This window comes from Zingiber officinale, chromosome 3A (genome assembly GCF_018446385.1).
Source record: "Zingiber officinale cultivar Zhangliang chromosome 3A, Zo_v1.1, whole genome shotgun sequence".
Classification (NCBI taxonomy): Eukaryota; Viridiplantae; Streptophyta; class Magnoliopsida; order Zingiberales; family Zingiberaceae; genus Zingiber; species Zingiber officinale.
Genome location: NC_055990.1, coordinates 6,003,481 through 6,031,012, shown reverse-complemented (window position 1 = coordinate 6,031,012; position 27,532 = coordinate 6,003,481). Strand labels below are relative to the sequence as shown.

Sequence of the window (27,532 nt, the reverse complement as noted above, 5' to 3'; positions counted from 1 at the left end):
AGAAAAATTGAATGTGCTTGAAGCTCGTAAAAGAGGACCAGGGGAGCAATTTGGAGCTAACATTAACAATATATATCTTTATGAATATTTGAGCTCTATTGCAACTCTCTTTTCCTCACTTCTTAAATGTCATTAGCATTGCAATTGAGTTGTCCTATTTACGAGAAAGGAGAAAGGAGGTGATGCCATTTGCGATAGTGTCAATTCCGATTGTCACGATAGTGTTAATTCCTTTGTCCCAGTTTTCAATTCGAGGAATGAAACGATAAATGAAATGGTCTGTACAAATTTTCTTTTTCAATTTATTAATTAAACTGCATACAATTGATTTACTTAATTTTTTTCTCTCCATCTCTCTAATTTTTCCTATCGATCTAATTTGTTCAATTTGTTTTGTTTGGGTTGCAAGTTCACTTAATTAATTTGATCAATCTGACAAACCAAGTTCACTTAGTCTGTTTGATCAATCTAACTTGCTTAATTTGTTTGGCCTGCAGACCTGCTACATTAGATTGACCATATTATTTGCTTGCATCATCTTCACCTAATTTATCTTCAAAATTTTGCACTCTACCCAAATGTCAAGTAAAAAAGGGAAAGTGCCCTTATTGTATGACATTCCAAACGGCTGGCTTAGCACCTGCTCCTAGAATAGGACAAGTGGTACAGATAAAAGTAGCAGAGAAGAATGTTACAGCCAATTTCGTGTGCCAAACAACTGGCTCGAGAACACAGCTTCATAACAGTTTAATGATTCAAACCTAGATACAGTCCCCACCTGCTCAATTTCTTTTACCTAGGCAGCATCCCCAATTCTTCTAATGCTTCATTTAGATTCTTAGCATGTGGGAAAATTTTGTCGAATTCTGATGTACGGTTCGCAATTGAAGATCAAATTTAGGACTCATGGTTCATCAGATTCTTCCTTGCTAGTGGTGCTTGTACTATTACTGCCGCATCTCTCCCCTTCTGATGTCTTTGGAAGAGTAGAAAGAAGCTGACCTGACCACAAGTCAAATGGAGCAGCGTATCTAGCATGAGGCCTCGTCACCTGAGGAGGAGGTCCTGGTGGGGTAGTTGGCGGTGTTCTTTCCACTGGAAAGAGCTGGAGCTCCTGGACAGGGGCTGCTTGCATGGGTCCAATAATGATTGGCTGATGCTGCATCTGAAGCGCGGTAGTAGTTGGTTGTGGTTTTGTCAAGGAGTTTGCGGTAGTGGTATCATTCCACGAAGGAACAGATTGTGTTCTCCTCTGTAGTTCATTTTGGAGCACTGATATTTCAGATTGCAAAGCATTATTCTCGTCTTTCAGCTCATTCCTCTCGACAGTAATCTGTTTTATTCCCCATGTCCAAGAAATTACATACAATTATGAGTTTATATCATATAGAATAGTCATCCCCCGGTGAGCCAGCCATAATGCTTAAGCAGCACAAGTTGCAAAGAATTAGAAAAGAAGGTCCAGAACAGGCAATCAAATAATATGCCGCAGGCTAAAGTTGTTGTATAATGACAAATCTATCAAGTAACTGAAATATGTGTTATGTGCATAACTATTTCTAATTATTATGCAGTACAGCAAGTAAATGATTGAAAAGAATACTAGAATAAGTTTACTTTGAACAATCAGTTACTTCAACTAATAAGCATGTAAGCTAGCTTATACCGTTTGTTTTGAATATTTTTCAACTGAAACAGGAGAGTAAACTGCAATCCAGTGCCCTATTGGTCAAGATATGCCAATATCGAACAGCCAAGTTTTAGCTCAAATTCGACCAACATTGAAGTATGGTTAGTAACGATGACACCACTGATACAATGAAAGATTAATCACAGTGATTTTTGGTTAATTGAAAATAAGAGTATGTGATACCTAACAGGAAATAGATTGGCCATGACAAGAAAGAATTATTAGAGGTTCCAAATAACTGGAAGAATTCCATATTAAAGACAAACATCGATAAAAAATTCATTAACCACAAATTACAAACCATGCAAATTTAGAACAAATCAAAGTGCATAAGATCAGTGAAAAAGTTCTTAAACTGACAAGTCTATCAACTAATAAGATCAGTGTATGGTAGAATCGCAACACGGTGACAGAAAATTCATTAGCCACCAACTAAAATCTGTGGGAATTTAGAATAAACCAATGTGCATATGGTCAGTGCTTATACTGGTCACGACATTAATCCAAAATATTGACTTTGATAAGATTAGGAAGATAAAATTAGGTTTCAGAATCAGAAACTCACATAGCGAGATTCAGTTAGCAAAGCAGCATTTTCCTTCCTAAGAGAATCTACTTGAGCAAATAGATCGCGAAGTACTCGGGTAGTATCCCCCAATATGGAAGCTTTACAATTATTCTGATGATCTGGTTCTGTACATAGACAACAATATTGGAATAAATTCCTCAAGCAAAATTAGTCAAATATCTACATAGGTATGTCATGTGCAGCAAGAAAATAAAAAATAAGCATTATTTAGACAAGAGAAAAGTTATCCCTTGCAATAACAAACTTCTATGTCATCTGCATTAAATGCTATGACAGTCAATTTGTAAATAAGAATATCCATTGCTCACAAATGATTGAGTTTATACAATGCTTTGGTCAAGTTCTATGCAGCTTCACAACTTCATTGAATGTAAAGAAACTCCTTGAAAGGAAAAAGTCTTGTAAAGTATCAAGAAAATTCGTCAAAAGACGATACAGTCACGTAAAGTATTAAATAGATATTTTTCACATACAAAAAACAAGGTGGTTCCTGAGTTAAAAAAATAACTGCATTCAAATGATAAATATCTGATCCAGAACCAGTAGTGCCAACCTCAGATTATATGTTCCAAATATAAGATGTCTTTATGAATAAGGACACTAACAAATTGTGGATGTTTTGAATGGATTTAGTTAATGAAAACTCTATAGCCTGGTGACAAACTCATCGCAAAGCATACTCAAGAAATACTCAATCTATATGGTGAAATGGAAGTTGGTCTAGGAAAACAATAGCCAGACTCCCACTGAACAGCTTTCACTTTGTTGCAGTTAAGGTGGGAATCAATCAACATTGAAAATAGCATGGAGATTTACCAAGCACATGTCCGAGCTCAACAAAGAGTTCATTCAGTTGGTCACGTTTAAGTTTCTCTCTCTCAGCTTTGTGTATCTTCTTTGGAACTCTAGTTTGGCCTTTTTTACAAGCAAGAGACCTGCCATATTTATCATCTCAGAAATATATAAATCTAAGCTAACCAAGAAAGAGATCATAGAAAGAAGTTACATTAATAATTCAGTTCTTTTTCAACAAAACTAAAACAAAAGGCATCAAGGAAAAAAGGTAAATGCCAGGCTAAGCTTTAGGATAACCAGATTACCACAGTGCTTTTTCCTAGAAAGATCCAGGACCAAAATCTAGCAACAAAAAAATCAACTGGTACAAAACAAACAAATAGAGTTAATTTTGACAAGATAGGAACAAAGAAGGTGAACAAGAGTAATGAAGTCTAATACAACTCAACATTATCACTTTGTTCATCTAAAAAAATCAATTTTATCACAATATATAGAAACTACCTAAGAATTTGAATTAAAGGAAAGAGATTATTTATTAATCTCCCACTGATTTTCATTAATTTGGTATGATTCATCTCTAATTATTTCTCAATCCACCTTTAACATTTTTCTGATTCACCTTGACACAATATCATCTATATAATCTCCATTTATACACTTACCATTGTCTCCATAATATGATGGCAAAAAGACGAATACGCTCGCCCCCAGCGCCTCCGCCAACCCGTCCCAGGGCCAATGCGGAGGAGGTAAATCACGGGCGGCTACTAGCCTTTGGAATAGTGACTAGCACATAAGGGAGGCATTTATCTCGGCTTTGCCGAGATTTGAACCCCAGATCTCATGATGGCAACACCTCATGCTAGCCACTATACCCATCCGAGGGGACTTGTCTCCATAATATCAACTCTATAAAAGATGGCTCATCCATTGTAATTACAATATATCGTACAATTATTCATCAACCATCTTATTTTACATTTTATTATTTTACTTGGTATCATAACCAACTTCAATACTCTAGCACTTTCTTTGTGTTTTAGTTGGAGAGGTTGTGACATGATTGCAACCTTCCATTGCTCTAGATCCTCTAATTTTCTTAATCGGCAAGTTGATTTGGTGATCCATGGTGCTTCCCCAACCAAGTCACCTCCCATCGTCATCTTATTCTCACTCAGCCTTCGGAGCCATGGTTTACCTTTCAAAATTGGTCATTCATCCTATAGACCACTAGAGATCAACACTGATCCAAGCTTATTGTCAAGGGCCACTTCCAGTGCTTCTAAACAATTGTCCTACACTGCTGCTCTTCTCAAAGTGAAGATTTGCTCAGTATCAACTACATGCATTATCTGCTGATTCATTGAAAGATGTCCCTCATCTCATTAGATGTGTAATCATCCTTGGATCATGTGGGTCATTCAATCTGATGTTATGAAGTAATCAGAAATCCATAGCCATGTTGTAGATATCCCACCATCCCAAAGATTATGCAGATCATCTTGTGCTAAGTGTGCCACCCAATTTGGCTTTGGTAATATAATCTGAAAAATCTCATCTGTGTTTGATGCAAACTGAAGTTAGTATATTTTATTTGAGTGTAGGCGTTAAAGGAAAGAGATTATTTATTAATCTCCTACCGACTTGCAAAATTTTTGGTCTGATTCAGCTATAATTGTTTCTCAATCCACCTTTGATATTTTTGTGATTTGAGTTGATAAAATTTCATCTTTTAATTCTTCATTTCAATAATTACCATTGTCATCATATTTTCACCCCTATATTCATCTATTATAATGATAATATATTGAATAAAAAGTATTTCTCAATCATCCTGTTTCACAGGTTGCAGCATACAAGAAGCAGGTGTCCTGCAAACTATTGAAGAACCTGATCAGATAACTCTTGATCCAGTTATAGGGCAAAAGGAAGATAACAAATGAAAATAACAGGTACTATGTTACTTGATGCGGTGCATTAATCTTGTCAAAAGAGAGTGTAGCTGAGAAGCCAATAGTCACAGCATGAAGGGCAAGGAGTAAGAAAACACTACCTATAAGCTTATGGACAAAATAAGAACCTCAAAATATGACACCACAAAGATTAAGGTATACGGAAATAGAAACTGAAGCCTTTATATTATAATTCAAAGGGGGGAACGAGTATATATATATATATATATATATATTTGATATGACATACTCTTGTAATAATGCAACAATCCAGACATCGTCAATTGAAAAGTAGGTTTTGTGTGCATGACCTATCTTATGGGCTTGGGATTATACTAGTTGCATGCAGTTAGGTCTAGCTAGATTCACTTATTAAGTCAAGAATCAACAACTCAAATTTTTACCAACTTAAATATTATTTGGCATATATATGATATATCTATTCTATGAACAATTTTATTTTATTTTATTTTAAACAGGAAAAATACCATACTAATGACATTGTGAAGCTAACCAATGGTACGGTTCATGAGTTTTCACATACCAAGATCCAGGTCTATAGATCCATTAACTAAAACTACAAAACAGAACTTGTCCGATCACTGCATCCAGCAAAAGGAATGTCTATGTGGTCCAGAGTGCTGTGAGTTAGCTTACATATTACCTTCAGATACCAGTCTTAAGTGTTTGCAAAAAATGGCCAATCAACGTGTAATATTCACTTTTCCACTACCAATTACTTTGTTACTCCGGAGAAATGTAAATCATTTAAATGATTTTCGAAGTTCTGCTAGATGAGACAAAGTATATATTTCACTAATGGCGGCAATTATCAAACAAAATCCAAGGCAGAAAAAAAAAACAATCCAGATTCTAAAAGAACATGCAGAACTTGTGCAAATATCAAATCAAAAAGAAGTAAAAAAAAAAAGGAAATAGCAATTGAACGAACCCTTGCGATTCGGCTGCAACATTGGACTCGATCGCTGTAGTAGGGAGATCTTCCGACACCATCCTCCGCGATGCTTTCCCTAATACTACAAAACCATTACTTTCAATCAGATCATACAACAAGGAAGAGGAACTATTGCAAGAAGATTTTCCCTCGGTTGAATTACTTCACCCAATCTAACCGACCAAATCAAAACCAAATGACAGAAAGAAGAAAGCGTCCGAGAGTATCAATCGGAGCAACAGAAGTCTCCATGAGAAGAGTATAAACCTTTTTGAAATCCCAGATCCGAGTAGAAGCAAGGTCAAGCATGGCAATTGCACCAATCCGGGAAACCCAACAAGACATAGAAAATGAAAATCAAGAGAGAAAGGAGAGGCATGCCGGATCACCTTGACGGTTGGAGGAGCGGCGGAGGGCAGGATTCTCGTCGCCGGAGTGGATTTAGCTCGTCGTTGGTGGGTGGGAGTCGAGTTGGGGCGGACGGTGGAATGGAAGACTTGGGGAAAAAGAAGAGGGCCACGGAAGAAACAAATAAGTATCCCACACGTACTCGCGCGTGGCGAGCACCCTCCCAGCTTCACGTCCGTTTCTTACGCCTTCTTCTTACGCATCACTGAGTATTTTTCTTAAGGAAAAAAAAATATTGTGTAATTTTCCGATTTTGTCGTTTTTAAATATTTATAATTGAGCGAAGAAATTGAAAAAAAAAAAAAAACAGATATTGTTTAAAGTAGGGGTACAATTGAATCCGAATCGGATTTTTAAATATTTAAATTTAACTTGTTTATAATTTAATTGAATTTGAATTTTATTTAACGAATATATTTATAATTTATAAATTTATTTAAATTTTTATATCTAAATGAATTTAATAAATATAAATTATAAATTTAAATATTTATTAAAAACTAAATTATATATTTTAAAAAATATAATATTCTTATTAAAATTTATAATTTTATTTTAATAAATAAATTTAATATATTTATCTATATTTTTTTCTAAGTAGAATGTAAATTTATAAATTTAATATCAAAACTATTATTATTTCATTTAAAAATTGATTCATGAGTTTATTAACGAACATATTCACGAGCTAATAACTCGAGTATTGTGAAGCTTAATCTTAATTTATTTATCTTAACGAGCATCATTAAACGAATTTTTATCGAGTCGAATTTCGAATAACTCATGAATGACTTGACTCATTTACACCTCTAATTTTAAATAGAAACAATCAAGTCAATCTCTTAGTCTTGACATAGAGAAATTGGAGGAAAAGAGATTCACAAAAATGCAACGGTTTAGTTTTTTTTTTATAGAGAAATTGGAGGAAAAGAGATTCACAAAAATGCAATCAAGTCGGTTTCATTTCTTTTTTATAATGCAAATGTCGACTCTTATTAATCGGACTAATTCAATCTCACAAAAAAAAAATATCGGATATAAGAATAAATTAAAAAAATATTCATTAAGAGTTATTTAAATGATGAGCATTCTTAAGGTAAAACGTCTTAATTGAGATTTCAACTTAAAATACTTGATTAATTATTTTATGGTCCTCTTGATAAAGCTGAGGTAAATATTTCCTTTATGTATTAGTCACTATTCCAAAGGTTAATAGTCATCCATGATTTATCTTCTCCATGTTGATCTTGAGACGAATTAATAAAGACACTAAGGACAAATATATTCACCTTATACCACACTTGTAATTAATCAACCCAGGGCCCCTCTTGCAAGGATAGGGCCCGATGCAGCTTCGTCAAAGGAGGGGGAAAACTCCATGAACTCCTCTCCCATCAATTTCTCTCTCATCTTGGCCCCAATCAGGCGGTTTGATAATTTAAAATTGACTCTTTAACAGTTTAGAAACATGATTAAGATTTCGAGTTTTTTATAAAAGTTGTCAAGTTTCTATTTACGAACATGATACCTTAATTTTAGAACTATCAAAAATATATATATATTAAAAATAATATTATTCTCTTCCTATCTCCGATATCAACCTCCTAAATCTCCTTTCTCCCGCCATCATTTTCCAATGCATCTGAGTCACAATTTAAGATTTATAAATCAAAAGTTATTGGTATGATTTGGATGCACATCACTTCTGTTAGAATGTATACTAAAAGTCTAGCTTTTGGTATAAACATTTATCTAGAAATAAGAATCACATTGGTCAAATGTCTACATTTATGATAAATGTAGTTGTTCAATTAATTTATATTGTAGATAACATGGTGTGTGGTGTCACACACAGAGGATCATATTATCAGTACCTTATAAATTATAAACAGTAGCTCACGACCATAATGGAAAGGAACCAACCATTGGAAGGTCGTAGTGTAATTAGGTATCAGTTTATCTTGACTGTATAATTACACTAGTACACTCAGAGTGTATTGAGTAGGACCATTTGAGGTCGCTTCTTTTATACTGACTTTATAAAGAAACAAAGACCTCAATTATTATGGAAGTGTGTGCTCTTAATCCTAATATAATAACAAGCACATATATTTGATATTTATTTCTTTAATTTATCAATGGGTGAGATTTAGTTCGATAAATCAATAAGCCCGATAAGTTGGGAAATGGTATCACTTATAGTGTGTGTTGTTGATTATAAAAGGAAACTGTGTCCTAGAGATACTAGGTTGATAATGTCCTCAAGAGGAGCTCATAAGGATTGTCATGTTAAACTCTGCAGGTGGACCTAGTCCGACATGATGATAAGGTTGAGTGGTACTACTCTTGGACTAAGATATTAATTAAATGAGTTGTCAGTAACTCACTTAATTAGTGGACATTCGATATCTTAAACACAGGGAGATTAACACACTCATAATAAGAAGGAGCCCAAAAATGTAATTTGGGATTGGTGCGGTAGTTCAATAATAGTTCTCTAGTGGAATGAATTATTATTGATAAAATTAAGTTGTGTTTCGGACACGGGATGCTTAATTTTATCGGAGACCAAAACCAATTCCTCCTCTCGGTCCCTATCGTAGCCTCTTATTTATAGAGTACTATACCCACCTATACCCACCTTCTATACCCACATAAGGGGGCCGGCCAAGCTAGCTTGGGAACCAAGCTAGGGCCGGCGGTCGGCCCTAGCTTGAACCCAAGCTAGTGGGGCCGCCCAAATTAAATTTAAAAAGAATTTTAATTTTAATTTTTATTATGTGGAAGAAATAATTTATTAAAGAGAATTGAAATTAAAATATCTCTCTTGTAAAAGATTTACAAAAGATTAAAGAAAGAGATTTGATCTCTTTCCTTATTTGTAAATTGGTGAGATATTTTATTTTCTCTTTAAAAATTATTCACATGTTGTAAAATTAAAATTATGGAAATTTCTTTTTATCTACCATGAAGAGATTTTTGAAGAGAAATTTTTATTTTTAAAATTTCCGGAAACAAATTAGGAAGTTTTAATTGATGATTGAAACTTGTTCAATTTGTTCTTCATGATGTGGCCGGCCACTTGAATTTAATTTGGGAAATTTTATTTTATTTTTCTCAATTAAATCATGTCAAGGAAATTAAGGAAATTTTATTGTAATTAAATTTCCTAATTTGCCTAGGCCAAGGAATATAAAAGAATGGGTGAGGGTGCCTTCATGGGGAACAACCTCTATTATTTCTCTCCCTCTTTTGTTCCTTGGTGTGGCCGGCCATCCTCTCCCTCTCTTCCTCTTGTGGTGGCCGAACCTCTCTCTCTCCCTTGGAGCTCTTGTGGTGGCCGGATACTACTTGGAGAAGAAGAAGAAGGAGAGAAAGCTAGCATCTCTTGGAGCTTGGTTAGTGTTTTGATTTTCTTCCTTGGTGAAGCTTCTTCTTTTGTGGCCGAACCTAGCTAGGAGGAGAAGAAGGTGGTTGGTGGTTTCTCATCTCGGAAGATTGTTGCCCACACAACGTCCGAGGTTAGAAGAGGAATACGGTAGAAGATCAAGAGGTTTTTCTACAAGGTATAACTAGTAATTTTTCTTTCCGCATCATACTAGTTATTTATGGAAATAATACCAAATACAAGAGGCTTACGTTCTAGTATTTCGAATATGTTTTTCGAAGTTGTGTTCTTTTGTTTTATTTTTTCCTTGTGATTTGATTGTTCTTTTCGGTTAACCTAAAGTTATTTTAGGAAATTAAATATTAGCTTTCTATAAAAGGTTTTGTCTAGTCGGTGGTGGTTGCTCCCATATCCAAGAAGGCCATGTGCCTCGCCACGTCAGTACTGGGAACCAATTATGGAAATTAATATTTAATGGAATTAATAACTTAAGGCGATTTGGGTCGAACGTGTTAAGTTCCGCAGGAGACCCAAGTCAAAACCTAAAAGAACGAATAGATTAAGTTTTGGATCAAACGTGTTAAGTTCCGCAGGCGATCCAAAATTTAATTTAAAAGAACACATGGTAGCTAGGAAAAGGTTCAGACCTTTGTACAAAATTTTGTACAGTGGAACCTCTAGGTTTTCCGAGTAGCGTCCAACAATTGGTATCAGAGCTAGGGTTTTGCCTCTGTGTATTTGGTATTAGTTTAATTATGCACATGTCATACATAATTTAGGCAGGATAATAGTAGGATGTGCTAACTTTGTGGATGCAGGATCCAACTATTATGGCTTATAGTTTTATGTGTGTGATTGGACCCTTGGACATGTCAAGGGCATTTATATGTGTGTGCATGATTGTATTAAAATACAGCAGGAGTTGTATTTAGTTTTATTAGGATTTTATTTTTGATCTAGATACATGTACATTCCTTTTATGGAATATAGGATCGATGGATGTAAATTTTATTTTATGTTCGATCTAGTTTACATGTACATTCCTTCGAGGAATATAGGATCAAAATGTAAAATTCTATTTATGTCGCGGATCGAATCTTGCAAAGCGTGGAACCTTCTAAGGACCAGAGGCGCAGCGGAACTAGGAGCAAGACCCGGTGGTAGTGGCCAAATATGGCAGCAGCTTGGGATGACAACACACGGAGGACAACAAGAGATAAAAGCCATAATAGTTGAAAATTAGATTTTCTATTTATTGCTTTTATATTGTGCTGTGTGTGCATGTTAGTTTACATATTTAGTAGGCTAGCATAGTTAAAATTCCTCATTTATAAATAACTAAGTGGGAGAGGGATTTTTAAGTAAATCCCATGGTCTCCATTACTGATTTGTAAGTGATGCAAACAAGCTTGCGCGTTGGCTCTGAGTGCCTTCCTCCATAACGGATGAGCTTGTTTGTGGATCACTAGAACAGACTTCCATTTTTGGATGACTATAGGAAGTTAATTAAGAGTGTGTGATCTTCCCCAACGGAAGGGGCATAATCTTATTAATGGACATAGTGTCAAGTAATGGTATACACTTAGACACATCTAATAGTATCCTCCCCATCGGAGTCACTGCTATTAATTGTGCGACCAAATGATACCAACTATTAATTTTATTTGTCAAAAAGTTAGGTTGACAAGATAATAAAATTAATGGGTTAAAACCCTCCTTTTACAAATGTTGAATTTGTATACGTCCACACTAACGTGGCATGCAAAATTCACGGTGTTTGAGGTGTTGGTGAATTTAAATAATATTGTTTGAGGAATCAATATTTTTTAAATTCAAAAGTTTTTGACCAAATATTTGATCAAAGATAGATCAACTATTAATTTTATTCGTCATAAAGTAAAGTTGACGAGATAATAAAATTAATGGATAAAATCTCCTTTTTGATTTTGTATACGTCCACACTAACGTGGCATACAAAATTCATGGGGATTTTTAAGGAGTTGATTTTGACCAAGTATTTTTGTGATTCTTAGGATTTAAATATTTGTCAATCCCCTAGTAGTCATACTATAGTAAAGGCTTAGTAGTCCCAATTGTAATGATTGGAAATAGGACTTGGACATTAAGGTAGACTGTCTTCTTAGAACTAAGAACAACATAGGTGTAGGTAATTCATTAGTTGAAACATGTTTAGTGGTGTTATCTACCAGAACCTGGAGTGTAGATACAAGATGTCATTAGTCATGTCTGCAATTCATTGCAGGGTTCCAGGAAACCCGACAACTAAATGAAAGATAAATCACCGTCCACATGAGCACTACTGTAAAAGTGGTAGCTATTGCAGTGGGAGATGTTTATCTTTTGATAAGAATAAAACATGGATTTTTGAGTAATTGTCTTTACGCACTAAGTTTAGAAAGAACTAGTTTTCAGTTTCTAAACTATTCAAAGAACTTGATATTCTGCCTCTTTTAATAACAAAGTTGTTATTAAGAAAAAAAGGGAAGTTATCTGTTCTGGTACGTTGGTTGGCAATTTATAAATCCAATAACTCTCACGATGCAACAAATGGAAATTAGTAACACATCTTCTAACTTTAAGAGGAAGTAACATTCGGAAATGAACCAATTATATCTTTGGCATCTAAAGCTAGGTTATATTAACTTGAGTAGGATTCATCGGTAGCTGATGAACTTTTGGGTTCATTAGTAGTGGGAAACTTTCCAACCTGCGAGTCTTACTTGGAAGGAAAAATAACCAAGAAGCTTTTAAGTCTAAGGGTATGGAGGCAAAGATATGTTGAAATTGGTTGATTCTGATTTGTGTGATCCTATGACTATCCAGACAAGAGGTAGTATTGAATATTTCGTCTATTTTATAGACAACTATTCAAGATACAAATAAATTTACTTAATGTACCACAAGACTAAGTACTTTGATTAGTTCAAAGAGTACTAGGCTGATGTGGAGAAACAACAAAGTAAAAAGACACTATGGTGAGATCATAGTGGCAAGTACCTCTTGGGAGAATTTAGGAGTCACTTATCAGAAGTAGGGATTCAATCCCAACTAACTGCATCTGGTACACCCCAACAGAATGGTGTAGTAGAAAGAAGGTAAAGGACTCTTATGGAATAATTAGATAGATGATGAGTTATTCAGAGAATTACCAAGTTTGTTTTAAGGATAAAACTCTGAAAACGAAAGTGAACATAGTACCTTCCAAGTTAGAACTCTCTACTCATATAGAATTGTTGAATAGGCGTAAGCCTATTTTGAAGCATATTCGGATTCGGATAATCCAGCACATATGTTAAAGAGAGATAATGATAAGTTGGATAGGAGTTCACTTGTTTGTAAGTTATCCTAGATAAACAAAAGTAGGTTTATAGTCTTAAAAATCAGAAGGTCATTGTTAGCATCAATGACTGATTTTAAAAGGACTATATAATGAACCACGTGCTCATAAGTAAATTTGTTCTTAAGGAAATAATAAAAGACATGTCTAATCTAGTACCAACTGTACAAGATGAGATATCACAAGAAAACTGTAACACGTATCACAAATGATACACAATTGCAGAAAATGCCTTGTCATAGTGGGAGGGTTGTTAAGCAACCTTAAAAGATTCATGTTTTGGGAGAGTTTTTGAACTCGATCCCTGAAGGACATATGACGAAGCACTCCAAGATAAATATGCAGCATCTTGGCAAAGAGTAATGAATAATAGAATTAGAATATATGTATTCTAATAAAATCTGGAAGCTTGTAGAACCACCAAGTGGTGTAAAAGCCTTTGGGTGTAAAAGGTCTATAATAGGAAAAGAGGGATAGACAGGGAGGTAGAAACCTTCAAAGCAAGGCTTGATGAAAAAGGAAACTTTTTTCACTGGTAGCCATGCTTAAGTCTATCCGGATTCTTTTATCTATTTGGCAAGTGGATGTCAAGACAGCATTCCTTAATGGAAGTCTTGAAGAAAGCATCCATATAAAGCAACCAGAAGGGTTCATTGCAAAGGGCTAAGAGCATCTTGTGTAAAGCTCAATTAGTCTATGGACTGAGGCAAAGTTTCAAGGTCTTGGAACATCCGGTTTATCAAAGTAATTCAGACCTATAGATTTATTTAGTAACCGGATAAGTCTTGTGTATACAAAAGGTGTGATGGAAGCGTGGTGGTATTTCTTGTACTATACATAGATAACATTTTTGGTAATTGGAAACAATATCAAAATGTTGTCAGAAGTAAGGGTATGGTTGTCTAAACAATTCGATATAAAGGACTTGGGAGAATGAATATATTCTTGAGATCAAAGTAATAAGGGATCGCAAGAAAAGAATATTTTACTTATCCCAAGCTTCATACATCGGAAAAATCCTTGCTCGTTTTAAAGCATGCAAAACTCCAAGAAAGGTTTCTTACCTTTTCAGGATGGAGTAACTTTATCTAAAGATATGTCTCTGTAGACATCAAAGGAGATAAAGGAAATAAAGGCAGTTCTTTATGCTTCGGCTGTCGAAAGCCTAATGAATGCTATGCACGAGATAAGAAATCTGTTTTGCCAAGGGCATAGTTGGCAGATATCAAAATAACTCTGGACAAGGACAGTGGACTGCAGTAAAGCATATATTGAAGTACCTTAGAGGCACTAGAGATTATATGCTAGCTTACAAGGCAGTTAATTTGGTCCTTGTGGGTTGCATGGATTTTGACTTCCAATCGGATAGGGACAATAATAAGTCAACCTCGGGGTTTTGTGTTTACTTTAGGAGGTAAAGTCATAACTATGGAAGAGTGATAAGCATAGGTGTTTTTCTGGACTCCACCATAGAAGCTTAGTATATGGCAAGCCTCTGAGGTAGCTATAAAAGCTGAATGACTCAATAATCTCAAGATAGACTTAGATATGATTTCTGGTTTGTCCAAAGATTATTACAATTTATTGTAATAATATTGGTGCAGTAGCAAACTCGAAGAAACCATAAGTCTATAAAGGCAAGTAAACACAATAGAGCGCAAGTACCACCCAATACGAGAAATCGTATAAACGAGGAGAAGTTGTTGCTGCCTAGATTGCATCAGGTGATGACCTATAGATCCTTCCACCGAGGTCCTTAAGGCAAGAGCTTTTGATGGACATGTTGAAGGGTTAGGAATCAGATGTATGGCAGCAGATATGGCAGCTTAGTCTTTTAGTATAAGTGGGAGATTGTTAGAGTGTATACTAAAAGCCTAGCTTTTGGTATAAACATTTATCTAGAAATAAGAATCACATTGGTCAAATGTCTACATTTATGATAAATGTAGTTGTTCAATTAATTTATATTGTAGATAACATGGTGTGTGGTGTCACACACAGAGGATCATGTTATCAGTACCTTATAAATTATAAACAGTAGCTCACGACCATAATGGAAATGAACAAACCATTGGAAGGTCGTAGTGTAATTAGGTATCAGTTTATCTTGACTGTATAATTACACTAGTACACTCAGAGTGTATTGAGTAGGACCATTTGAGGTCGTTTCTTTTATACTGACTTTATAAAGAAACAAAGACCTCGGTTATTATGGAAGTGTGTGCTCTTAATCCTAATATAATAACAAGCACATATATTTGATATTTATTTCTTTAATTTATCAATGGGTGAGATTTAGTTCGATAAATCAATAAGCCCGATAAGTTGGGAAATGGTATCACTTATAGTATGTGTTGTTGATTATAAAAGGAAACGGTGTCCTAGAGATACTAGGTTGATAATGTCCTCAAGAGGAGCTCATAAGGATTGTCATGTTAAACCCTGCAGGTGGACTTAGTCCGACATGATAATAAGGTTGAGTGGTACAACTCTTGGACTAAGATATTAATTAAATGAGTTGTCAGTAACTCATTTAATTAGTGGACATTCGATATCTTAAACACAGGGAGACTAACACACTCATAATAAGAAGGAGCCCAAAAATGTAATTTGGGATTGGTGCGGTAGTTCAATAATAGTTCTCTAGTGGAATGAATTATTATTGATAAAATTAAGTTGTGTGTTCGGGGCGAACACGGGATGCTTAATTTTATCGAGAGACCAAAACCAATTCCTCCTCTCGGTCCCTATCGTAGCCTCTTATTTATAGAGTACTATACCCACTTATACACACCTTCTATACCCACCAATAGGGGGCCGGCCAAGCTAGCTTGGGAACCAAGCTAGGGCCGGCCTAAAATTGGGTGGCCGGCCCTAGCTTGAACCCAAGCTAGTGGGGGCCGGCCAAATTAAATTAAAAAAGAATTTTAATTTTAATTTTTATTATGTGGAAGAAATAATTTATTAAAGAGAATTGAAATTAAAATATCTCTCTTGTAAAAGATTTACAAAAGATTAAAGAAAGAGATTTGATCTCTTTCCTTATTTGTAGATTGGTGAGATATTTTATTTTCTCTTTAAAAATTATTCACATGTTGTAAAATTAAAATTATGGAAATTTCTTTTTATCAACCATGAAGAGATTTTTGAAGAGAAATTTTTATTTTTAAAATTTCCGGAAACAAATTAGGAAGTTTTAATTGATGATTGAAACTTGTTCAATTTGTTCTTCATGATGTGGCCGGCCACCTGAATTTAATTTGGAAAATTTTATTTATTTTTCTCAATTAAATCATGTCAAGGAAATTAAGGAAATTTTATTGTAATTAAATTTCCTAATTTGCCTAGGCCAAGGAATATAAAAGAAGGGGTGAGGGTGCCTTCATGGGGAACAACCTCTATTATTTCTCTCCCTCTTTTGTTCCTTGGTGTGGCCGGCCATCCTCTCCCTCTCTTCCTCTTGTGGTGGCCGAACCTCTCTCTCTCCCTTGGAGCTCTTGTGGTGACCGGATACTACTTGGAGAAGAAGAAGAAGAAGGAGAGAAAGCTAGCATCTCTTGGAGCTTGGTTAGTGTTTTGATTTTCTTCCTTGGTGAAGCTTCTTCTTTTGTGGCCGAACCTAGCTAGGAGGAGAAGAAGGTGGTTGGTGGTTTCTCATCTCGGAAGATCGTTGCCCACACAACGTCCGAGGTTAGAAGAGGAATACGGTAGAAGATCAAGAGGTTTTTCTACAAGGTATAATTAGTAATTTTTCTTTCCGTATCATACTAGTTATTTATGGAAATAATACCAAATACAAGAGGCTTACGTTCTAGTATTTCGAATATGTTTTTCGAAGTTGTGTTCTTTTGTTTTATTTTTTCCTTGTGATTTGATTGTTCTTTTCGGTTAACCTAAAGTTATTTTAGGAAATTAAATATTAGCTTTCTATAAAAGGTTTTGTCTAGTCGGTGGTGGTTGCTCCCATATCAAAGAAGGTCATGTGCCTCGCCACGTCAGTACTGGGAACCAATTATGGAAATTAATATTTAATGGAATTAATAACTTAAGGCGATTTGGGTCGAACGTGTTAAGTTCCGCAGGAGACCCAAGTCAAAACCTAAAAGAACGAATAGATTAAGTTTTGGATCAAACGTGTTAAGTTCCACAGGCGATCCAAAATTTAATTTAAAAGAACACATGGTAACTAGGAAAAGGTTCAGACCTTTGTACAAAATTTTGTACAGTGGAACCTCTAGGTTTTCCGAGTAGCAACCAACAACTTCATCATAGGTCTCACCTTATCTCTCTTTCCTCTTCATGTTCTTATATTGACTGTTGAGACCAAAAAGTAGCTAGAGGGGGGTGGGGGGGGGGGGGGTGAATAGCTCTTCGTGTGCTCGTCGTCGGCGTTGCTCGTTTCTTCAGAGATATGCAGTGGAAATATAAGAAACAAAAGCATACAACGCTAACAAGGATGGTTTACTTGGCATCCACCTCACAAGAGGTGACTAGTCCAAGGTGTTGGTTGCTACTCGGAAAACCTAGAGGTTCCACTGTACAAAAATTTTGTACAAAGGTCTGAACCTTTTCCTAGCTACCATGTGTTCTTTTAAATTAAATTTTGGATCGCCTGCGGAACTTAACATGTTTGATCCAAAACTTAATCTATTCGTTCTTTTAGGTTTTGACTTGGGTCTCCTGCGGAACTTAACACGTTCGACCCAAATCACCTTAAGTTATTAATTCCATTAAATATTAATTTCCATAATTGGTTCCCAGTACTGACATGGCGAGGTACATGACCTTCTTGGATATGGGAGCAACCATCACCGACTAGACAAAACCTTTTATGGAAAGCTAATATTTAATTTCCTAAAATAACTTTAGGTTAACCGAAAAGAACAATCAAATCACAAAGGGAAAAAAACAAAAGAATACTATATCGAAAACAAATTCGAAACTCTAGAATCGTATGCCTCTTGTATTTAGTATTATTTCCAAAAATAACTAGTATGATGTGGAAAGAAAAATTACTAGTTATACCTTTTAGAAAGACCTCTTGATCTTCTACCGTATTCCTCTTCTAACCTCGGACGTTGTGTGGGCAACGATCTTCCGAGATCAGAACCACCTAGCACCTTCTTCTTCCTTACAAGTTTCGGCCATCAAAACTTCTCCTAGGATGAAGAAGTTCGGCCACCACCACCATGCTCCAAGGGATGCTAGAAATAGGCTTCTTTTCTCTCCTTCTTCTCCTTCTTAGTTCCGGCCACCAAAGCTATCTCCACCATGAGAAAATTTCGACCACACAAAGGAGAGGAGAGGAGAGGAAAGAAAGGGTCGGCCACACCAAGGAACAAAAGAGGGAGAGAAATAATAGAGGTTGTATCTCATGAAGGCACCCTCACCCCTTCTTTTATATTCCTTGGCCTAAGCAAATTAGGAAATTTAATTACAATAAAATTTCCTTAATTTCCTTGACATGATTTAATTGAGAAAAATAAAATAAAATTTCCCCAATTAAATTCTAATGGCCGGCCACATCATGAAAACAAATTAGACAAGTTTCAATCAACAATTAAAACTTCCTAATTTGTTTTCAAAAAATTTAAAATTAAAATTTTTCTTCAAAATCTCTTCATGGTTGATAAAAAGAAATTTCCATAATTTTAATTTTACAACATGTGAATAATTTTTAAAGAGAAAATAAAATATCTCACCAATCTACAAATAAGGAAAGAGATCTAATCTCTTTCTTTAATCTTTTGTAGATCTTTTACAAGAGAGATAATTTAATTTTAATTCTCTTTAATAAATTATATCTTCCACATAAAAATTAAAATTAAAATTCTTTTTTAATTTAATTTGGCCTGCCCCTCTAGCTTGGGTTCAAGCTAGGGCCGGCCACCCCAATTTATACCTAGGCCGGCCCTAGCTTGGTTCCCAAGCTAGCTTGGCCGACCCCCTTTAGGTGGGTATAGAAGGTGAGTATAGGTGGGTATAGTACTCTATAAATAAGAGACTATGATAGGGACCGAGAGGAGGAATTGGTTTTGGTCTCCCGATAAAATTAATCATCCCGTGTTCGCCCCGAACACACAACTTAATTTTATCAATAATAATTCATTCCACTAGAGAACTATTATTGAACTACCGCACCAATCCCAAATTACATTTTTGGGCTCCTTCTTATTATGAGTGTGTTAGTCTCCCTGTGTTTAAGATATCGAATGTCCACTAATTAAGTGAGTTACTGACAACTCATTTAATTAATATCTTAGTCCAAGAGTAGTACCACTCAACCTTATCATCATGTCGGACTAGGTCCACCTGCAGGGTTTAACATGACAATCCTTATGAGCTCCTCTTGAGGACATTATCAACCTAGTATCTCTAGGACACAATTTCCTTCTATAATCAACAACACACACTATAAGTGATGTCATTTCCCAACTTATCGGGCTTATTGATTCATCGAACTAAATCTCACCCATTGATAAATTAAAGAAATAAATATCAAATATATGTACTTGTTATTATATTAGGATTAAGAGCACACACTTCCATAATAACCGAGGTCTTTGTTTCTTTATAAAGTCAGTATAAAAGAAACGACCTCAAATGGTCCTACTCAATACACTTTAAGTGTACTAGTGTAATTATACAGTCAAGATAAACTGATACCTAATTACACTACGACCTTCTAATGGTTTGTGATCCTGTCTGAATCAAGAGTCAGTGGACGCTGGGCACGCGGCGCTCTCTGCTGGATCCTCAAGTGCTCCGGCGAACCTGCAACAAACCGAGCCGGGAGGGGTGTCCCGGCGACGGTCCTCCGACGCTCAAGTCAGGTAAGTGGTGGAGAAAGTGGCTGCCAAATTCGTATTCTGCGTACCTTCGGCGAAGTAATAGCCTCTTTATATAAGACGGAGAAGGAACTGATGCACGCCCACCGAGGTGCGTACGTGTCAGCAACCCATACCACGGTATGCACTTGTCAGAGAGCTTACCTGACACCATGCTGCCACAGTCCGAGCATGTTCTTTGATGGGACGGCAGGACCACCCGTTGTCAGACTAGAAGTATGGCACAGCCATACGACTTGACGGCTGTCAGAAGATGTCCCCGTCTTTTACCCACCGTCTGACTGGGGTACCTGGCCCGCCGAGCGGGCGATGGACGTCGTCCGGACGGCCTTGATTCTTTGCGCCGTCCGGGCGGCACCTCCTTCCGCTCGGTTATTACGCACTGCTTTATTTGAGCGTCGGACCCCTGGTCCCTACCAGGGTGCCTTTTACTACCAGATTTCCCTTTCTTCTGAGTCCAGTCGGCTCGCCCTTTTCCGGCGAGCCACTGGACCCTTTGACCTCCCCTCAGCGTTGACTTCTTATGGGGTTTCGGATTTTTACCGTCGGATCACTTGCCTTCCTCTCGAGTCTAGTCGAAGGAGGCAAAGTCCGACTGACTGGACTGCCGATCTGTCGAACAATGATTATTGCCTTAGGCCGCTCGGCCAGGCATAAAGATGCTCCTCCGTGCGGCGATATCTGTCTGTCCGGCGACACTTTGTCCATGCCTTGTATTTTCTGGGAATCGATGTCCGTTGTTCTCCCACACTACCCATCACGTGCTCTGCGCACGGTAAGGAGAGCTCATTAAATGCGGCTAGTAACCGGCAAACACGTGGCGACCGTGCATTTGTCAGAGTATGGCGGTTACGTCACTTCCGATGGGACAGTCGCCGTTTGAAACGGACGATCCGATGACAACCTCGATATTGACGACCTGGATCGGACGGTGGAGGTTGCTTCCGGGCGGCAATATAAAGCCTGCGGCTCCGCTTCCGCCGCCGCCTCGCTGCTTCATTCTCCTCCGGCATTCTCTCCCCTCAACTCTTCGGCAAACCTCGGCCCTTCGTCGATCATCTTCTTTGTTTGTAAGGCCTTCTCTCTTGTTCCCAGCGCTTTCTTCTTTTTGTTACCTATTTCCTTCAATCGGCTTCTGCTCCATTCTTTGCTCATCCCTTCCCTCGGCATCCTATATTCTCGTCCCTTGACCATGACTAGCACTTCACAGTCGACTGGCGGCGCTCCAGGTCTGTGGTACACGACCATGGAGAGCCGTTTTGATGAGGAAGACGCCTTGCGCCTCGTCCGGACTTATGACCTGCCGACCGACCACCAAACCGCCGCCCGACACCGTTCTTTTCTTCCGAGACCAATTTCTGGCCGGACTGCGTTTTCCACCTCACAAATTTTTCTTAGAAGTCTGCAACTATTTCCGCATTCCGCTCGGCCAGGTAGTTCCCAACTCTATTAGGCTGCTGAGCGGAGTGATAGTTTTGTTTAAGCTGAACAACATCCCCTTGGACCCAAAAATATTCCACTACTTTTACTACCCCAAGCAAGCTGAGTGGGGTACCTTTGTTTTCCAGTCTAGGATAGGCTTCGTGCTTTTTGATCATATGCCGAGCTCCAACAAACATTGGAAGGAGCATTTTTTCTATATACGTTTTCCCGAGCGGCCGACTTTCCGCACGAAGTGGCAGACGGCTATGCCCGCGCAACCGGAGCTCGGCAAGTTTAGAGGTGACGCGGACTATCTCCATGCAGCCGAGCGGCTAGTCGGTCAGCGCTATCATATTGACGAGATGCTCCTTCCGGGAGTAATGTATATATTCGGCTTGTCTTCTATCCCCGCCGATCTGCCCTACAACATGAGTAAGTTTCCTTGTCTTCTCATTTGTTTTGTTCTAACTGATTTATTTTTTGTTTCTGCAGCGGAAGTCATGTGGCGTGCCAAGGCTACCGAGAAGCTCAAACTGAAAGCTGCTCAGATTGAGGAGGTGACGAACAAGGAGGCCGCCGAGCGGGGCCTTGCTCCATCCGATCCGACCGGTGGAGAAAGTGAGGGGGCGCCAACTGTCCCCGAAGCCTCAGATGTCCCTGCCTTTCACAATGAGGCCACGGGTGACCTGGAACCTCCTCCCGAGGCTGAGGTAGGGGGCCGTTCGGCTAATGATGTGCCGCTACGCACTCGGAAGCGCCGAAGACCAGAATCTGCCCCTGCCTCTGCCCCTACCTCTAACCTTGATGAGCCACTGCCCGAGCGAAGCGCTAACCTTGATGAGCCACTGCCCGAGCGGAGCGCGGGCGCACCGGTGCTATCCGGGACGGTTTCGCTCGAGAGTACCCCAACTCCTCAGGGCTCTCTGAGGGCCAGCGCGGAGGTGCCGCCGTCCAGCCTTTCCAGAACTTTGCGCCGTATCAGGCGTATGGGTGAGCTTCCCTCCTCTTCTGCCGGTGGGCCGTCCGATAAGGTCGCTGCTTCTCAGAGCGAGCCGAGCGGCCAAAACTTGATAAAGACCGTTCTGCGCCTCCCCTTAGAGGCGTACATGGCTGCTGCTGATCGGCCAGTGGTCCCCGAGCAGCAGATTACTCTGACGGGCCCTCTTGCCCAAGCTTGGATAGATGCTCGACGTCGCATAGCCACGATGACTCCCGGGCAGCTCGGCGATAGCAACCTTCAACAGGCCACCGGGGTATGCTCTCCTTTTCTTTATTTGCATATTCGAATTAGGTTTCTGACCTGTGGACATTTGTTGGTAGAACTGGGTGGAGCAGATCGCTATTAGCAATCGATTGGCCGAGCTGGAGGACGAGTTGAAAAAACAAAAAACCGTTGGGGGTAACGGGCAGTCGGCTGCCGCTCTGGCGCAGGCCAAAAAATCGCTGGACGCCGAACGGAAAAGGGCTAACGATTTGGCGAGTAAAGTCGTTCGGCTCGAAACGATGATTAAGCAACGAGAGAAGGAGCTCAAAACGGCGACCACTCGGAAGCAACAGGCCATCAATGATATGGACCGTATGAAGGTGGAGATCAGGGGGTTGGAACAACGCATCAAAGACTTGGACGCCCTGTTGGCCGCCGAGAAGGAGGGCCGCTCGGCGGATCTCCAAAGATTCGACGGAGATTTGGCCGCGCTCCAAGCCACCAGCGATGCCGCCCATGCCGTGCTCAAGGAATACCAGGAGGGGGAGTCGGCCCGCTCTGACGAGGTGAGGAAAGCGTTCCTTTGTTCGGAGGACTTCGGAGAGAAGTTCACTGACAAGATATCCCTCACGTTCGAGGAGGCGATCAAGGCGGCGGTGGGATATCTGAAGAACAAAGGTCACCTGTCTGCCGAGTTGACCATCCCCCCCGAAGATATAGCGAGCGTGATGGACACCATCCCCGACGCTCTCTTTGATTTTGATGTCTGAGGAGCGTTTTTATAAACTTTTTTGTATTCCAGCCGTTCGGCCCGGACTATCTCTGTAATGACTTTTTTAGCTTGCGTAGTAGATGATCTTCTGTTCCTTTCACCTTTTATTGTGGCAAGAACTTACTAAGTATTCTTTATAACCATTCCGCTCGGCACCTCGCTATGCCAGACAAGCGAATTATCTTTAATGTCTCATTACGCGCTTGATCAGCCGCTCAGCGCGCAAACTTGTTTGCCTCTTTAATTCCGATTAACCATCCTTTGCTCGTCTCTTGATATTTATCGTCGGTGGTCGATGGTGCGGATATTTATAGCCGATCGGCGCGGCTCTCGATCTTTAACGACGGTGCTCGTCGGTCTTCCGCTCGGAGGGTTTATAGACGCCGGCTCGTCTCTACGGTTTAACGTCTGGGCTAGACGGCGCGGATATTTATAGCCGATCGGCGCGGCTCTTTAACGACGGTGCTCGCCGGTCTTCCGCTCGGAGGGTTTAGACGCCGGCTCGTCTCTACGGTTTAACGTCTGGCTAGACGGCGCGGATATTTATAGACGCGCGGCTCTCGATCTTTAACGACGGTGCTTGTCGGTCTTCCGCCGAGGGTTTATAGACGCCGCTCGTCTCACGGTTTAACGTCCGGCTAGACGGCTGGATATTTATAGCCGATCGGCGCGGCTCTCGATCTTTAACGACGGTGCTCGTCGGCTTCCGCCGGAGGGTTTATAGACGCCGGCTCGTCTCTCGGTTTAACGCTCTGCCGAGCTGGATATTTATAGCCGATCGGCGCGTCTCGATCTTTAACGACGGTGCTTGTCGGTCTTCCGCTCGGAGGGTTTATAGACGCCTCGTCTCTACGGTTTAACGTCTGGCTAGACGCGGATATTTATAGCCGATCGCGCTCGATCTTTAACGACGGTGCTCGCCGGTCTTCCGCTGAGGGTTTATAGACGCCGCCTCGTCTCTCGTTTACGTCTGAGCTAGACGGCGCGGATATTTATAGCCGATCGGGCGGCTCTCGATCTTTAACGACGGTGCTCGCCGCGCGAGGGTTTATAGACGCCGGCTCGTCTCTACGGTTTAACGTCTGGCTAGACGGCGCGGATATTTATAGCCGATCGGCGTGGCTTCGATCTTTAACGACGGTGCTCGTCGGTCTTCCGCTCCGAGGGTTTATAGACGCCGCCGCGTCTCTCGGTTTAACGTCGGGCTAGACCGCGCGGATATTTATAGCCGATCGGCGCTCGATCTTTAACGACGGTGCTCGCCGGCTTCCGCCGGAGGGTTTATAGACGCTGCCTCGTCTCTATAACGTCTGGCTAGACGGCGCGGATATTTATAGCCGATCGGCGTGGCTCTCGATCTTTAACGATGCTCGTCGGTCTTCCGCTCCGAGGGTTTATAGACGCCGCTGCCTCTACGTTTAACGTCTGGGCTAGACGGCGCGGATATTTATAGCCGATCGGCGCGGCTCTCGATCTTTAACGACGGTGCTCGTCGGTCTTCCGCTCGGAGGGTTTATAGACGCCGACTCGTCTCTACGGTTTAACGTCTGGGCTAGACGGCGCGGATATTTATAGCCGATCGGCGCGGCTCTCGATCTTTAACGACGGTGCTCGTCGGTCTTCCGCTCGGAGGGTTTATAGACGCCGGCTCGTCTCTACGGTTTAACGTCTGGGCTAGACGGCCTTCGAGGTTGACTCCTTACCAGGTCAAGCGACCTTGGCCTTCATATCCCGCGCTTGAACAATATTTATGCCCGGCCGAACAACACGGGTCATTCGCTTGCGAACCTGATCGGCAGGGAGGCTTTCACTATTCGGGTGCTTGGCTCGGATAATCCCTATGCCCCTTTTACCCAAGAACGTACTCCTGGCCGAACGACTCAGGGTCTGCTCCGAGCATTTTGGCTCGGATAATTTATATCCGTCCGAATGGTACGGGGCTTCCGTTTTTAGCGCGTTTGGCGCCAATTTGATCCGTATACCTCCGGCCGAGCGGTTCGGGGCCTTCGTTGTCGAGCACTTGGCTCGGAAAACCATATACCTGGCCGACCGGCTCCGGCCTTCGCTCCAGGCAATAACCTCCCTCTATCATCCTGAGCAGCGCAGGGCTTTGGTTTCCTTCCTGCCACACTAGTATGCAGCCCGGCCGAACTGCTCGGGGTCTTCAATTTCAAGCTCCCGGCTCGGATACAAACCTCCCGGCCGATCGGCTCGGGGGCCTTCGGTTTCGAGCTCCCGGCTCGGATACAAACCTCCCGGCCGATCGGCTCGGGGGCCTTCGGTTTACGATGATAATGCCTTATATTCGATCTTTTGACTTTTCATCTCTGCATTTCAAGTATTTAGTCGAAAAATGAAATACACAGGGTGATTTACAGTGATACACCTTTCACCCCGCCCGGTAAGGCTGGAGGTGGTTCGCGCTCCACGGCCTATCTAGCTGTCGTCCGTCCTCATCCTCCAGATAATACGCGCCCGAGCGGAGCTTTTCGATGATTTTGAAAGGGCCTGCCCATGGAGCTTCAAGCTTGCCGACGTCGCCGACCGGCTTGACTTTCTTCCAGACAAGATCGCCGACTTGGAACGATCTGGGAATTACGCGCCGGTTGTAGTTTTGCTTCATCCGCTGACGGTATGCCATCAGCCGAACGGACGCCTTTGCCCTCTCCTCTTCTACCAAGTCCAGCTCCATGTTTCTTCGTTCGGCGTTGTCATCATCATAGCTCTGGATCCGGGCTGACTCAACGCCGACTTCGACCGGTATGACAGCCTCACCGCCATATACCAAATGGAACGGTGTGACTCCTGTCCCTTCTTTTGGCGTCGTTCGGATAGCCCACAAGACGCTCGGCACTTCATCCGGCCAACTCCCTTTCCCGGTTGGCGACTTCAGCTTGACCGTTGCTCGAGGATAGGCCACGGACGTGAAATGTTGCTCAATGCCGTAGCTTTTGCACCAATCCTCTAACATCTTCCTGTAAGCCGCCTGTTGTCGGACACTAGTCGACGAGGATGCCGAACCGACAAATGATGTGTTGCCGGATGAATTTTTAACCATCTGTTCATGGCTTTGCCGCTCGGCCTCCACCCACTTGGAGAAATAGTCTACCGCCACTAGTAAAATTCTCCCCGGTCGCCATCGGAAATGGACCCACAATATCCATTCCCATTGATCGAACGGACATGAGATGGTTGATGCCTTCATCTCCTCTCGCGGTCGGTGGGAGAAGTTGTGATACTTCGGCATGAAAGACATGTAGATACTGTCCGAGCGGCATTTGTTTGTAAAGTTGGCCAAAAGTATCCGGCCAAGATGGCCAATGAGCGTCCGCCCGGATGACCCCGCATGATCCTTGATGTACTTCCCGGAGGATGTGTTGAGTCCTCCGAGCTTACACATTTCAGCAAAGGGCGCGAGAAAGCTTTCTTGTAGTCGATCTCCGATGAGTGTGAACCGACTGGCTCTTCTCCGGAGGAGCCGGGCTTCATCTGATCGGTGGTGCCCGAACGGAGGAATTCTATAATAGGTGTCCTCCATCACTTGGAAATGCGAGGCCTTGCATCCGCCGACATGTGCCACCAGAGCGTTTCAATTGGTTGTCGAACGGCGACCGCGTTATTGAGCTCGCTAGTTTGGCTAACTCATCGGCAGCCTGGTTCTCCGTTCGGGATCTTCTGAATAAGCACCTCTCGGAAAGTAGCTTTGAGTTTTCAAAGGCCTCACCAGAGTTTGAGCGAACACGCTTGATTTCAAAGGTGCTGAAAGTTGCCGAGCGCCAACCGTGAATCGAATAGAGTGTCACCCGAGCCGCCTCCCACATGTCGCAATCCGCCATGAGGGCCTCATACCGCTCATTGTTAGTAGCTTTGTAATCTAGCCTGACGGATAGGTGCATCTTTTCTTCATGAGGTGAGAGTAGTAATATTCCGATCCCACTTCCAAGCCGAGTGGAGGATCCATCCACATATTCTCCACATAGCTTCCGGCCTTTGCACTTCGGTCACAAAATCAGCCAAGGATTGGGCTTTAATCGCCGGGGCTGATATTGGATGTCAAATTCACTTAAATCTGTCGTCCACTTGATAAGCCGTCCGGACGCTTCGGATTCAACAACACTCTTCCAAGTGGACTGTTCGGCCGGACAATA

General features: G+C 40.7%; 1 protein-coding gene across 1 annotated transcript; it reads right to left on the bottom strand.

Moving 5' to 3' along the window:
- Nucleotides 1-581: 581 nt before the first annotated feature.
- Nucleotides 582-6,522, bottom strand: LOC122051096 (transcription factor BHLH062-like). The gene is made up of 5 exons (XM_042612047.1): nt 6,374-6,522; nt 5,982-6,066; nt 3,096-3,214; nt 2,256-2,383; nt 582-1,333 (listed from the first exon to the last, which is right to left on the bottom strand). The coding sequence occupies exons 2-5, from the start codon at nt 6,041-6,043 to the stop codon at nt 905-907; spliced, it is 738 nt and encodes a 245-aa protein (XP_042467981.1). The 5' UTR covers nt 6,044-6,066; nt 6,374-6,522; the 3' UTR covers nt 582-904.
- Between the last annotated feature and the right edge of the window lie 21,010 nt (nt 6,523-27,532).